This window comes from Nannobrachium achirus, assembly GCF_963921795.1.
Source record: "Nannobrachium achirus genome assembly, chromosome: 8".
Taxonomy (NCBI): Eukaryota; Metazoa; Chordata; class Actinopteri; order Myctophiformes; family Myctophidae; genus Nannobrachium; species Nannobrachium achirus.
In genome coordinates, this window is record NC_137817.1 from 56,360,125 (window position 1) to 56,373,664 (window position 13,540).

At 41.0% G+C, this 13,540-nt stretch overlaps 1 protein-coding gene across 2 annotated transcripts in view; it reads left to right on the forward strand.

Moving 5' to 3' along the window:
• The first annotated feature begins 6,050 nt into the window (after positions 1–6,050).
• The window catches only part of aplp2 (amyloid beta (A4) precursor-like protein 2), a 113,073-nt gene continuing 105,583 nt past the window's right edge, over positions 6,051–13,540 (forward strand). For both annotated transcript variants that reach the window (XM_080731375.1, XM_080731376.1), the window contains exon 1: positions 6,051–6,374. In XM_080731375.1, the coding sequence (XP_080587501.1) occupies positions 6,303–6,374 (72 nt within the window). In that variant the 5' untranslated portion in view covers positions 6,051–6,302. The remainder of the gene's footprint in view (positions 6,375–13,540) is intronic.

Here is a 13,540-nt window from a genome sequence, read left to right on the forward strand (position 1 = left end):
TGGAGATACGCATTTCTAAGGTGGTGGTTTAATATCATGGGGAGAAGTACATTACACACACAGGTAAAGTATAGTTCTCTCTCTAACAGCAGGGATAGGACCTTATTTATGCACAAACAGAGGCCTGTGCAGGGGCGTCAATTGGGTATGGCAGGGGTATGCAGCTGCCATACCCTGGGTCCAGGGGGGAGAATACAAGTTACTTTAACATATGAATCCATGAATCTATCTGTGCTGGTTATGTTGTTAAATTACATTAAAATAACTACAAATGCAAAATTTTACAAGGTATTATAATTATATTCTCCACACTTTTATTCTCCCCATCTTGACAGAATGGTATATTCCCAGATTCCGCAGGTCAGCTTGTTAATTGTGGCACGTTTACTATATTATGTCAAGTTTAGCTGCACTTGAACAACTGTTCCAGACTGCCATATCCAGCCCAAGAAACCATAGACATTTTGGGGGAAAAAAATAGAATGTACTTAAAATAAATGTATCATGCCTGTTGCTAAGGTATGGCAACATGACTGGTGTCGCGCGCGTGCAAGACACCAGTCATGTTGCCATACCTTACCTTTTTCTAAACTGACGCCACTGGGCCTGTGCTGTAACCATCTATACTATAATTTTGCGAATGTCTGAGTGAGTGTCTGTCTGTCTGTCTGAGTGAGTGTCTGTCTGTCTGTCTGTCTGAAACAGCGTTTCTCCTCAGTGGCTGGAGCAATTGATCTGAAATCGCATCACCATTAGCAGATGAACACACCTAACATAACTGTGAAGCCCGTTTGTCACTTTCACAAATCATATACTGTATATTCGCATTTTTATGGTGTATCTATATCTATTTAGCCTACAGTACCTTTTGTGACCACACATGTTAAGGGAGGGGCGCTGTTGTTCAGGCCATGCACAATCACACACAAACCCACACACACACACACACGGGGGGGGGGGGGGGGGGGGGGGGTCTGGCCCTGTTACAGATGTTGTCCAAAAATCATGCAGATCGGTACACAGTATCTCTGTAGCCGTTAAATGGAACGGGTATTTCTTACATTGATGCTCCTACATATTATCATGCAAGCACCAGTTAAAGTTACTTTCCATCCCTCATATACTGTATGCACAGTGCACATCCCATAACCCACACACTGCACATCATTTTGGAGCTCATATCTTTGAACGGGTAAGGGCTAGTAACAATAAATAGAGTAAATATCAGGCCAGCATGCATTAGCGTCTTGGAACACTCCCACTGCTAGAGCATTTCACAAGGAGAAAGGTAAATAACGTCTTTGTGTTCGGTGAACAACAAACAACATAACAGATAACAATAATGTGACAGGCAGACAGATACAGAGACAGAGCTTTGTGGAATTTATAGATAACATTTTGGATAGACAGCGCCCCTCAATTGAAATAATAAAAAAAAAACATTTATTGAGCAATATCTATGTGCATATTATAGATTTTGGCATCAAGGCTCTGGTTCGAACCATTCCCTGTAAACATGAAAATATTTAAATAATCTGCCAGATGGATATTACAAGGAATAAAATAGCAAGGCCTCCTAACGGGATCATAGAAACAGAGGCCGCAGGTGGATGCTGGGGAGGCGATGGGAGTGCAAGCAAGCAGCAGCACGGCAGAAAGATAGCAGAGAAAGGCAGGGTTGGATTTACTGAGGAGGTTTGGGGGGGTCCATGCCTCGGCTTGCGATATCCCCCCTCTGGTCATTCATTTTTATCGCTAGTGTGGGGATATGTTTTATGGCTGCTTCTGGTCTGACTGAATTAAATACATGCAATTTATTTGGGGGAAATGTCGATTAACGTGTATTATCAGCACTTAAGAATTTGATTGAAAATGTACGTTATGGTACCACATTAACACGGGTGTCAATATTTTTCACATTTTTCAATTAAAACATTTGTGAAAATACACAAGCGTTACAAGTAATTGAAACCATCCCCATTTTCAGCTGCAACATTGAAGTGATGAACACATGAATGCATTATTATTAGTACAATACAACTAGTAAGACGTCTCAGGGCGACAAGCGTCCTCGAGGTCGTGCCAATTCTTGGCCATCTGGCCAGTGATGTATATCGGACCAGTTACCCATACTATATGGAGACCCCTGGTACCCAATACCATATATGGAGATGCATGTACTATAGGGAGATATATATCCTCGCTGCCTTGTAGAAACTAGCTAACTACATTTCTCAGGTTTTTGATACATAAATCAGTGCTATTGAACACCCTTTACGTCCGTGTTGTTAAAAACAAACATTCATGTTTAATAAATCTTAATGTTTTGGACTTTGAATGCAGGACTTTTTACTACTAGTATTTCTACATTGTGGTATTGCAAATCTACATTATGACATGATGACATTAGAAACAGTCAAATATATCTAAGACAAAGCTTTACACTTTCCTTCATAAAGTCTTATAAACATACATTTTGAACAACATTTTAGACAAAATAACTAAATGAAAAGAGAATAAATCCAATCATGAAGCATTGCATCCCCACATCATCTTGCCCTTCAACAGATCAAGGAAGGAATTCCACACCACAGAAGTATTTGGCCATCCTCTTCTACACTCACACTACACACTAAAAACGGCTGGGTTGAAAATAACCCGATCTGGGTTGTATTATAACCCACCCCTGGGTAACTATTGGACCTACCCAACAGTAGTAAATCTTACACAGCAAAATGGGTAGGTCCTTTCTACCCAGCACCGTAGTAAGATATTCTACCACATCTGGGTAGAATCTTTTACTCACTCTGGGTCAACCACTATTATTTAGTATATATTTTATCCACATGTGGGAAGTATATTTTACTCATCGTAAATGACCATGCTTATATTATTTAACATTAACATAAGATAAGATTTGTTTCAGGGTTTTTTTCTCAGATAATTTGTTCCTAGTATAGCAATATCAACATAAAGGTGCATAATTGTAAATTATGCAACAATGTTGAAAAGCTATAATCAGAGAAGTTTAAAGTAGATCAACATAATAACCTCAAATTTATCATGAGTTTTTCTCTTTCAGAACAGTAGGGGGAGGGAGCTCAAGAATAAGCTAGCAGCCTAGCAGTTACGGTTAGGGTTTTGGCTCAAAAACTGACAAATGAAATTCTGACATATGACAGTCAGCTTGCCAAGGCAGACACATGGATATGATACATTTAGCATTTTTAGCTACCAAAAGCTTAGAAAATATCCCTGAAAACCTAGAGAAATGCTTTTCCCAACATGCTTTGCATACCAGGTGACCAGCTTAAGTTTAAAACTACCCATACTGAGTAAAACAATTTTACTCAGCAGCTGGGTAATGTATGAGCTGTACAAAACAACCCATTATACATACAAACACCATTATAATAACCCATAATGGGTAAACCATTTTTTACTCAGATTTTGGGTAGATGAATCTACCCAGCAGTTTTTAGTGTGTAGGCCTATTCATAAGATGCCACTTTTGACATGCCTTCCATTGTCTAAAAACAATTCTACATCTGAGTTGTAATAGTCAGACACCATACACAGGGTTTTAATTAAGGCTGGGCAATATATCGAAAATGTATCAATATCTAGGTATCAACATGCGAGGTACACATATCAACGAAGACAGCTTGAAATTAGTTATTGGTGTATGTGTCAAATGAATTAATAGGCACACTATGCACATGCAAAAAAGCAGTCCATCTGTAACCAGGTGTGGTTAATAAAACCATTGTTGGAAAATGGACATAAGGCATTTCATTTCATTCTATGTGTGCAGTGTGCATGCATGGATATGCTATTCATTATCTGGGTTAGGCAGGCAGTGGACCTAAAGCAGAAAAACCTTTAAAAACAATGTAATGCAATTGGCTCCGTCTGGCAATGGTAACCTAATTTGTTCACCCCTACATAATAGACTACTACATTTAATATCAGGAAGCATTCCAAGTGCACATATTAATGCAGGGTTTTTGGGGTAATCACCATTCTGAGACATATATAAAATGTAGGCCTATATCCTCATCCTCCCATGGGGAACATTATACCTTATCACACTCATGTGCCAACCAACCCCAACCGCATAGAGTTATATTATGGGTGCCAACCTGCTTCTCACATCGCCAACAGAGGTCAGTGTTCCTCAGTTTTAATTTAGCCCTCGGCTTGCTTTCCACTGACTTCATCAGATCCGGGTATGATGATAGCTGGTTCTCAAAGTGGGGTCCATCAAATGGACCCATTGGACCCTTACAATTAAGTCTGTAGTATGAAACCAAATTTGGTTCCATTTGTACACTCTCAGAGTTAAATTAATATTGATTTTACAATCAATTCATTTATAAATTGGGCTCCCAGAGATAGAAATGTTATTAAATGGGGTCAAACAAGGGGTCCTTATAATACATCAATAAATAAATGGTTCAAAATCACAGTTAGAGCTGTATAAAAAAAATCTACTCTTATGGGGTCCCCCTTAATCTTTTCAAAGGGGGGGGGGGGGGTCCGTGGGCTATTATAAGTGTAAATGTGGGGGACTGGGGGTCCTTGACATAACCACTGCGATAGCGTAATAAAGTGAAGCCGTCACCAGATGGCGCAAAGGTGCGTATTTCTTTGCTTTTCTCTTTTCCGCAACCGGGAGACAATCAGTAGACAGACAGACAGACAGACAGACAGACAGACAGACAGACAGACAGACAGACGGACGGACGGACAGACGGACAGACAGACAGACAGACAGACAGACAGACAGACGGACGGACAGACAGACATACAAAATGAGAAGACAATAATATTACCACAAACACATAAATAGATAGCTCTGACTGACCACAATAATCTGTTACTTAATGTTGTCCTTACACTCTCAGATACAGAGTTGAGGTGCCTACTTGTAAAACATTTGAGAACAACTAGTAGGCTAGTTGTAGTGGTGCCATATATTCTGACGAAAACCTGGAAACTTGAGTTGACATTCAGTAATTGGGTATGAATACATGTATGTATGTTGTGTAAAAAATAAAATCTAACATTTTTTCTCTAATATAATTCCTAATATTTTGACAACACACACACACACACACACGCACACGCACGCGCACGCGCACGCGCACGCGCACACACACACACACACACACACACACACACACACACACACACACACACACACACACACACACACACACACACACACACACACACACCCCGATGGGATTTATGGCTCTTTGAAGTGAGCCGGATATCTAGGATCCGTTCCTTTCAAAGAGCCGTTCAAAAGACATTTTAGTTACTAGTTACATTTTAAATCACTTCACCCTATATAGATTTATTTTAGACCATTTATATATTTCCGCCATTTGAAAATAGCCGAGCTTGTATAGATCATCTATTTTCAAATGATTCTTCTACATTTTATTAATTGGAAAACTGTGAAATGGGAGGTACATTCTGCATATTTGAGTACTTTCTACTATGGTGCTTTTGATACAGATACTTTTGTACTTTTACTCAAGTACATTTTAATAGTGAACTTCTACTTTCTACAGACCTACTTTTACTTAAAGGAGTAGTTTACCCCCCAAATGATTTTTTTTTTCTTTTTTCTAATTGATTATTCACACCATGGAGACTTGAGTTCAATAATATTTTTTCATAAGAGGGATGCATTTGGGTCCCCATCCGGAATCAATGGTTGGGGGTCAATTTGTTGTAATCAATCAAAGTACTGTCTTAGGAATGTGACAAAAAAAGTATTATTGAACTCAAGTCTCCATCCATGGCGTGAGTAGGGAAAAAAAACATTTTGGGGTGAACTACTCAAGAATTGACTCTCCCTCATCCAAAAAGAAAAAAAAAGAAAAAAAAGAAAGAAAAAAGGCACGGCACCCTCCTGCGAACCGGATCCCATCGTTAAAATTTCAAAGAGCCGTTCAAAAGACTCGATTCGTCCCCAAACATCCCAGCGGCCACCTCTAGTCAGTCAGTCAGTCTCAGTGTAACATTCACACAGAGAAGACACGCTGTCCCGTCCGTTCCCTTCTGTCCGTTTAATCTCCAGGGAAACAAACGGAGCAGGACTTCTATAAAAAGGACTTCGGTTCGCTTCTTTTCACCCCGGGACTTTGCCTTTTTTGGCCCAGCATAGCATTATAACAACCAGGATTTAAGTTCTCTACTACAGCAAGCAGCAGCAGCAGCAGCAGCAGCAGCAGCAGCACCCCGGACCACCCCGGACCACCGGAGACCTGCTCGGGAAGGCAAGGAAGATGGGTTCAGTCCCGGCGATATCGGTCCTCATTCTGGGCATTGTGGTTCCAGCGTTGGCCGGCTATATCGAGGTATGAGAACGACCTATACCGCCATTTGTGAGCATAATATAACGTTTTTTTGGGGTGTGTGATATAATAACCTGCCGACGCTGGTTGTCGGAAGAACGACCCATCGAAAGAGCGAGATTTCCCCATCCAGACTATTATAGCTAGCTGCCTCCCCGTGAGTCAAACCTACCACGTTACGTTTAGTTCGAACAATGGCATGTTTTCAATCCTTTTTATAACCAAATATACGTTGATTTGATTCTCTAAATTAATATTTATTCATTCTATTCCATCATGTGTCATTGCAGTAGGCTATAGCACCATGATCTATCAAGATTACATTGGCTAACACCCTCACCCCCAAACAAGATCCCCAAATGAATCAGATTTTCAGTTTTGGCCACTGCTTTTATAACGTTTCATTTCAAGACAAGAGTTTAGTTTTCTGAAGCACTATTGTTGTAAGAGCACAGCAGTGGTGAATAGTCTACTCAGTCAAAGGTTTTACATGAGTAAAAGTATCAAGTACTGCAGTAGGCAGTGCCAATACAAGTAAAAGTCAGGAACATGAAATGTACTCGAGTAAAAGTAGCCTACAAAAGTATTGGAATCAAAATGTACTTAAAGTACCAAAAGGGAAAGTACTCATTATGCAGAATGGCCCATATTCCCAATCCCAAATCATTCCAATATGTGGGATTTGGCTTGCAAAGTACACTTTGATGATGTCATCAAGATGTACTTTGCAAGCCAAACCCCACTATCAATCCTACAGTTCTACACAGAAGAACTCCTCAAAGGTATATTAATGACAGTTCAATATTGAAAATGGGTGGTTTTCCCATTTTAAGTAAATCTACTTGGTTACTTTCCACCACTGAGGTAAGAGCAGAGCATCAATGTCAATGTGTGCAGTGGTGGAAAGTAAATAAGTACATTTACTCAAGTACTATACTTAAGTACAAGTTTGAGGTATTTGTACTACACTTGAGTATGTCCAATTTTTTCCAATACTTTTATTTCTACTCCAATACATCTCGGATCCAAATATTGTAGGCCTACTTTTACTCGACTACACTAATTTGAAAACTTGAGTTACTAATCAACTTGCAAATATAAATGATTATTTATAAAACATTTTGAATTCCGGAAGTTTTACTTTGTAACAGAGTATTTCTATATTGCGGTATTGATACTTTTACCTAAGTAAAACATTTGAGTACTCTTTCCATTACTGAATTACTGAATTTCCACTTGGGATAATAAAGGAAGGTATCTATCTATCTATCTATCTATCTATCGTGTGCGGGTCGACAACAATGACTTGCTGTCTGTCTGCAGCACAGTGCAGATTGTTATTAGTGTGAGTACTGGCTACACTAGACTACAGGAAGGTCTATAAGTAGAATGATAGGAGGGAGGGCTGCTGCTGCTGCAGACTGGGAGATCAAATGAAAGACAATGGGGCCTTTGTGAGGGCCCTGGGGACACACAACACAACACAGTGGCAGCACAGCACACACTGCGTTGTGCTCGTGCATGTTTGGTGTGCACACACACACTCACACATTGGGGTAAACTCGTCCTAATTAAAACCACGACATATATTTTAAGCTAGCTTTATTCAACTCTTGAAGCTTGCCATGTGTGTGTCGACGGCCATCGTCTTCATCGAAAATAACGATACCTCTGTAATGAGAGTGGGTTCCATATTGCATCATAAAGAGTGTATTTGGTGGTGCTGCTAAATTGTGGATGTGAAAATAATGCTCTCCAGTTGCATCGCACACGCACATTAAAGCCTCTATCATCGTCCAAGGTAGAGATGCGCCGACTGATCGGTGAGTGATCGGCGATCGGCCGATACTGCCTGCGTCGGCTTTGATCGGTATCAGCTTTGCCTCTATCGGCTTTGCAGATCTACAAACATGATCAGCTATTTTCACAATATTTATTTGTAGGACTGAATGTAACCTCAACTCCTACAAGTTGAATTGAATACTAAAGGACCTCAGCCTGCAATCTCCTAATGTTTATACTATTAGGGATGCTCCGATCGATCGGTGGCCAATTTGAATTAGCCGATTTATTCAATTAATGGCGCGATTGGCTATCGGTTTCGGCAGATCATGAAAAAATTAAACGGTGATCGGAATCGGCCTCCAAAAACGTGATCGTAGCATCCCTAGTCCGAGGTTAAGAGCTATCACCTCACCACGTGTAGTTTTCTAGCTATCAACTAGGCTTTAGGCTACACATTCACTCTGCATACTAGAAAACTACATAGCGGTGAGGTGTCCAAAGTCCAAACCTTTTTAGCTAAAGATCCTAAAGTGAAAATTTACATTTGCCCAGGACCCAAACTATAGTGAAAACAGCAGACCTACAAGCTTACAACGCGTCGCTTCGCCCCGGGTTATGAGCTTGTAGAGGTGCTATTTTCACTAGTATTTTCTATTCATGAAAAATGTTTAAGAACAAAATGTAGGAAACAAAAAAATGAAGACGCATTTCACTGGCAACCCACAAATGGACCCCGAGCCACTGTTTGGGAACCAGCGGTGCACTAACAAGTGGCTGACATGTGTCCCAGCCTCCCTCCCTGCTGCCTTATCAGTTATTGTTCTTTGACACCGGTGCCTGACTGCCTGTAATACCAGACAAGTGTCACTGGATAACAATGTGCCCCGTTCGTTTTCTGTGCAAACACTGCCACTTTCCCTCTGTGGGCCAATCAGCAGGCTGCTGCCGCTCACTGATTGTTGGCTCAGGCAAAAAAAAAAAGCATTTGGAAGGTGGTTTTCCTTCTTCTGAATCTGTGGTTTATTATCGCCGGAGGACAGTTTTGTCCTCCTGCGTCTGCGTCGGCAACCTCGGCTGTATCAGCTAGTTTGTGTGTGTGTTGGTGGGGTATAACGTCTTATTATATTCTAGACATTCTACGTGGCAGCTTGTGGTGCTTGTGCGATGGCATTATTTAATCCCCCTCTTTCTTTTGCCAGACAAAAGCAGTAGTCGATATACCATGTTCATAATGTGTGTCCCGACATGCGTTAATGAATCACTTCAGTGAATCATACTATTCAGTCACCCTGGAAATTGGGTATAATATTGATGCGGCACATAGACTGTAAAAACCCTGTCAATTTATCCCATTTACTGTATATAACTCAATAGCATCCCAGTGAACCCTTATGTTATGGGTTCATTTGGTTATATTGGTACAGTCTCTGCGTTAAATTGGGTTTCAGGCGGTAATCTAGAGGCTGTTTGGGTTGTGCTGCATGGGCCTGGGGCGTTGCAGGCCATTACTGTCATTCCGTGTGTGTGTGTGTGTATGGAGAGCCATTTGCTGATAATCTTGTAGGGAGACAGACGGCTGAGGTGGATGTACTGTGCTGACATGCTGATGGCACACACACACACACACACACACACACACACACACACACACACAGACACACACACACACACACACACACACACACACACACACACACACACACACACACAGACAGACACACACACCCTCGGGAGGCCCTGGACCTTGAGCCGAATTTATGAGCCCCCTGCCAGAGCCCCTAGGGACCAGCAACAGCACCTCTACCCACACACAAACAAACCACACACACACAAACACAGCTCCCCCGAACGGACCTGTCAGCAGCAGTACTGGGACGGATTGTTCCACTTGGTCCCTGCATCTCCTGTTCTGCATTTCTATCTTGGGTGGGGCTTGTTTTGGGGAGGCACTGTTATCAGAATGATTGGCTGACATGATACCGGATGATGGTTTAGAGCAGTTGTTCTCAACCTTTTCAGGCCGTGACCCCCAAAATAATCATATTTTAACTGGGGACACCCCCGCCCCCACCCTGACAAGCACTAAGAGTTGAGGCATTACATTTTGTATAACACGGTTCTATTGTGAAAATAGCAGATCTACACGCTCAGGCACGTAGATCGTCTATTTTCACAATTTCTGCCTCTAATATTTGACAGTTTGTTCAATTTGTCATTTTAGAGGTATTAAAAAGTCCTTAAATTGTCACCTCAGAAACATGCACATAACCCTCTATAAACCTAAACGTTATGTTGGTTTGTTTACTGTTGAGTGATGTTGCACATTAAGCTAATCATCTGGCAACCCCCAAAAATAATTTGGGCCCGACCCACAGGTTGAGAACCTATGATTTAGAGGACAGCGTCCAGATCTTGTCATACTGATAGTTTTGATAATTAAACATAAGAACAACAACAACAATAATTCACTTCCTGATTCCCCATGACACACTGTATAGTAACTTTACAACATAACATTACATACTGTAAATACCTAACCTTGCAAGGAGTGAATCATTAGCTCTAATTTCCAGATCAAAGGACATGGCTGTCTTTTTACAGTTTTGAGCTCTCCCCTGGACCCTTATCAATAACCTACAAACATAAAAGATATAGAATTGTTTCGTATAAGTATTTGGCACCCTGCCGTGCACAAATAGTAAATCATTGTCATACAGATAATTTTCGAATACAACCCTGATTGTTTTGTTTTTTTCCCCCTCCCATTTTCGAATCCCTCTCTGGGATCAGTCAGCTACTTCAGCTGTGTAAACGCTTCTGCTTTGTCAGATACCTGCGAGAGCGTCCCGATTGTTGTCCTTTGTTACCTCAGCTGTGTTGTCTCTGTGACGGTGCGGGGAACGTCCCCGCGTGCAGCAGACATTACAATGAGTTACGTAGGCATTCCTAGCGGCGCTTAACCCTGGTGATTCCTGCTTCTTTTACTCTCTGTATCTCGCCAACTGATGTAATTCCACAATTTTGTTTTATCTCTAACGCACAGCGGGAAAAGATTTAGTTTCAATTTGTCAACTCTGAGGTGTGTGTGGCGGGAGAGTGATGTGTAAAAAGAAAAACGGGTGGACATTTTCTCAAGCAACTTATTCATATTCTTTCAATTTAAAGGAAAGAAGATGAAGGAAAATGTGGATCCAACATAATAGTATGCAGTGCTTAATAAGCAATTTACAATTCAGGCATTTAGCAGACGCTCTTTATCCAGAGTGAATAAGCAAGGTAATTCATCAAATGCATAGAAGTAGTAAACTAAAAATCAAACTATCGGTTCGAAGTGGAGCGGTGAATTTGGTGTGTGTGTGTGCGCATCTAGGCGATAGAATGCCAAGTCGAAAATGGCCTCAAATTCTCAACCCATTAAAACCGGGAAAGCTTCTGCGTCATTTTAGATTTTTCGCGTTGGCTATTCAAAAATAGCAGATATACAAGCTTACGCCGCGCAGACAGCTGCCATTTTGTAGAATCGGCCGTGTGCCTTAATGGTTTAATTAAGTTGTTAAATAGTGATATATATATTATCAAACATAACTATGTATTTAATTCAGTCTGACTCTAAGCAGGGATTAAAACATATCCCCGCCAGCGGCTATAGAAATGAATGACCGGGGGATATGAAATTAAAAATAGAAGCATGGAATCTCCCCCCAACATGTGTGTGTGTGTGAGAGAGATTTTGTTTAGCATCTGTATCCAGAACATTGCATCATGGCACAACTGCTGCTGATAATGGCTCCCTCTGGACTACAGAATAGCTGGGATACCTAACATGTTCAGTACATCCCAGTCTCTACCGACTTAGGCATGGCGGCGATTTCCCTCAGCTCTATGACACAGAGGGTAGTAGGAGAGGCAGAGTGAGGCAACCAGGCACATATTACGCAATGCAATGGCAGATTTCTTCTTTTTTGGGGGTGGGGGGGGCTAGTACTGTATGTAGAGTAGTACAGTATGTGTTCATATGTTCCCTTTTCCCCTTGACTTGTGTTACTGTGCAGCAAGCGTCAACATGCATCATGTGCCACGTCACGTGTCACTCAAGGTGACATGATTGAGCCTGAGGCTGGATTTGTTCTAAAATCCTAGTCTGTTAAAGCACTCCTGTGGATCAGTGGCTTCATGAATTTAAAAAAGTATTTATGTCAATATTGTTTATGTCCCAAAAACGTTTTTCAAAAGGTTTGAGGCTAAATTACCACTCCTGAAGAATAGAGAGCCTCTCATTTTTGAATGGCTCTGAGCATTTTCAGCTGCAGTACCACCTTTGGCCTGAACTGCCCCAGAAAAAAAATCTTTTTGAAAAAAAAAATCTTTTTGAAACAAAAAAAGAAATTCTTCAAAAACGTCCGTTTATGATGTCACAAACGGCAGCAAATCTGGACAGCCTGTTTTGAGAACCCGTGGGATGCTTTTAACCTCCACCTTCCCAAAACCAGAGAAAGACACAACGGTCTGAAATGGGACTTTGTGAGGATAGAAGGTGCTAGTGGGACCCCAAAAAAAGGTTTTAAAATAGGAAAAGTGAATTTTCATGGTGTATCACCTTTAAATAATGAAAATAAAATGTTAACCAAACACTATACCACCTGAATTGGTTAATTAATTAATTACTGTTGGACGCTCACTGTCACATGACCAACGAGCAACGACATAATTTAAATTGTAACTAATAAGGCATTTCACTCAATCAATCAATGTAGTGTGAGTTAAGTGAAATGAGCTGGTGTTGTTATTGGTGCCGTTTGCAATGAAGGCTTCCAATACGCAGTGGCCTCCATGATGATAGTGTAAAACATTGCCAGAGGAATGGATTATAAGCCATGGAATTCCATCCAAAATAACAGTCTCTGGAACAGAAGATCTGGATGCTGCACAAGCACAGAGTCATTTCAAGGCTGTAAACCGAAAAAGAAAAACAGCTCTGTGATAGCCAGCCACAAAATGACTGTGGTGCTGTGCTTATTGCTGTTTGGACTGCAGTAGAAAAACCATTGCACACCGACTTCGAAAAGAGAGTTTTATTGGGGAACACAAGGCTTCGGTCCAGACTAGAGGCCTTCATCAGGTTATCTTGAAATAGGTAGTGGAGATAACTTGATGACCATCTCCGCACCAAAACCTTGCATTTCCCATTAAAACTTTATTTTGGCATTTTAACACATAGAGTACCCATGATGAACCACCAAGAATCCCTAAAGTGCCCAACATGTTATTGATTTTACCTTATTTCGGAGGGTACGTGTACGTGACACTGAGTGTGACGTGTTGTGAGCTTGTAGATCTGCTAAAGCTGTGAAACTGTGCTTCTTGCCTTGTTGATCTGCTATTTT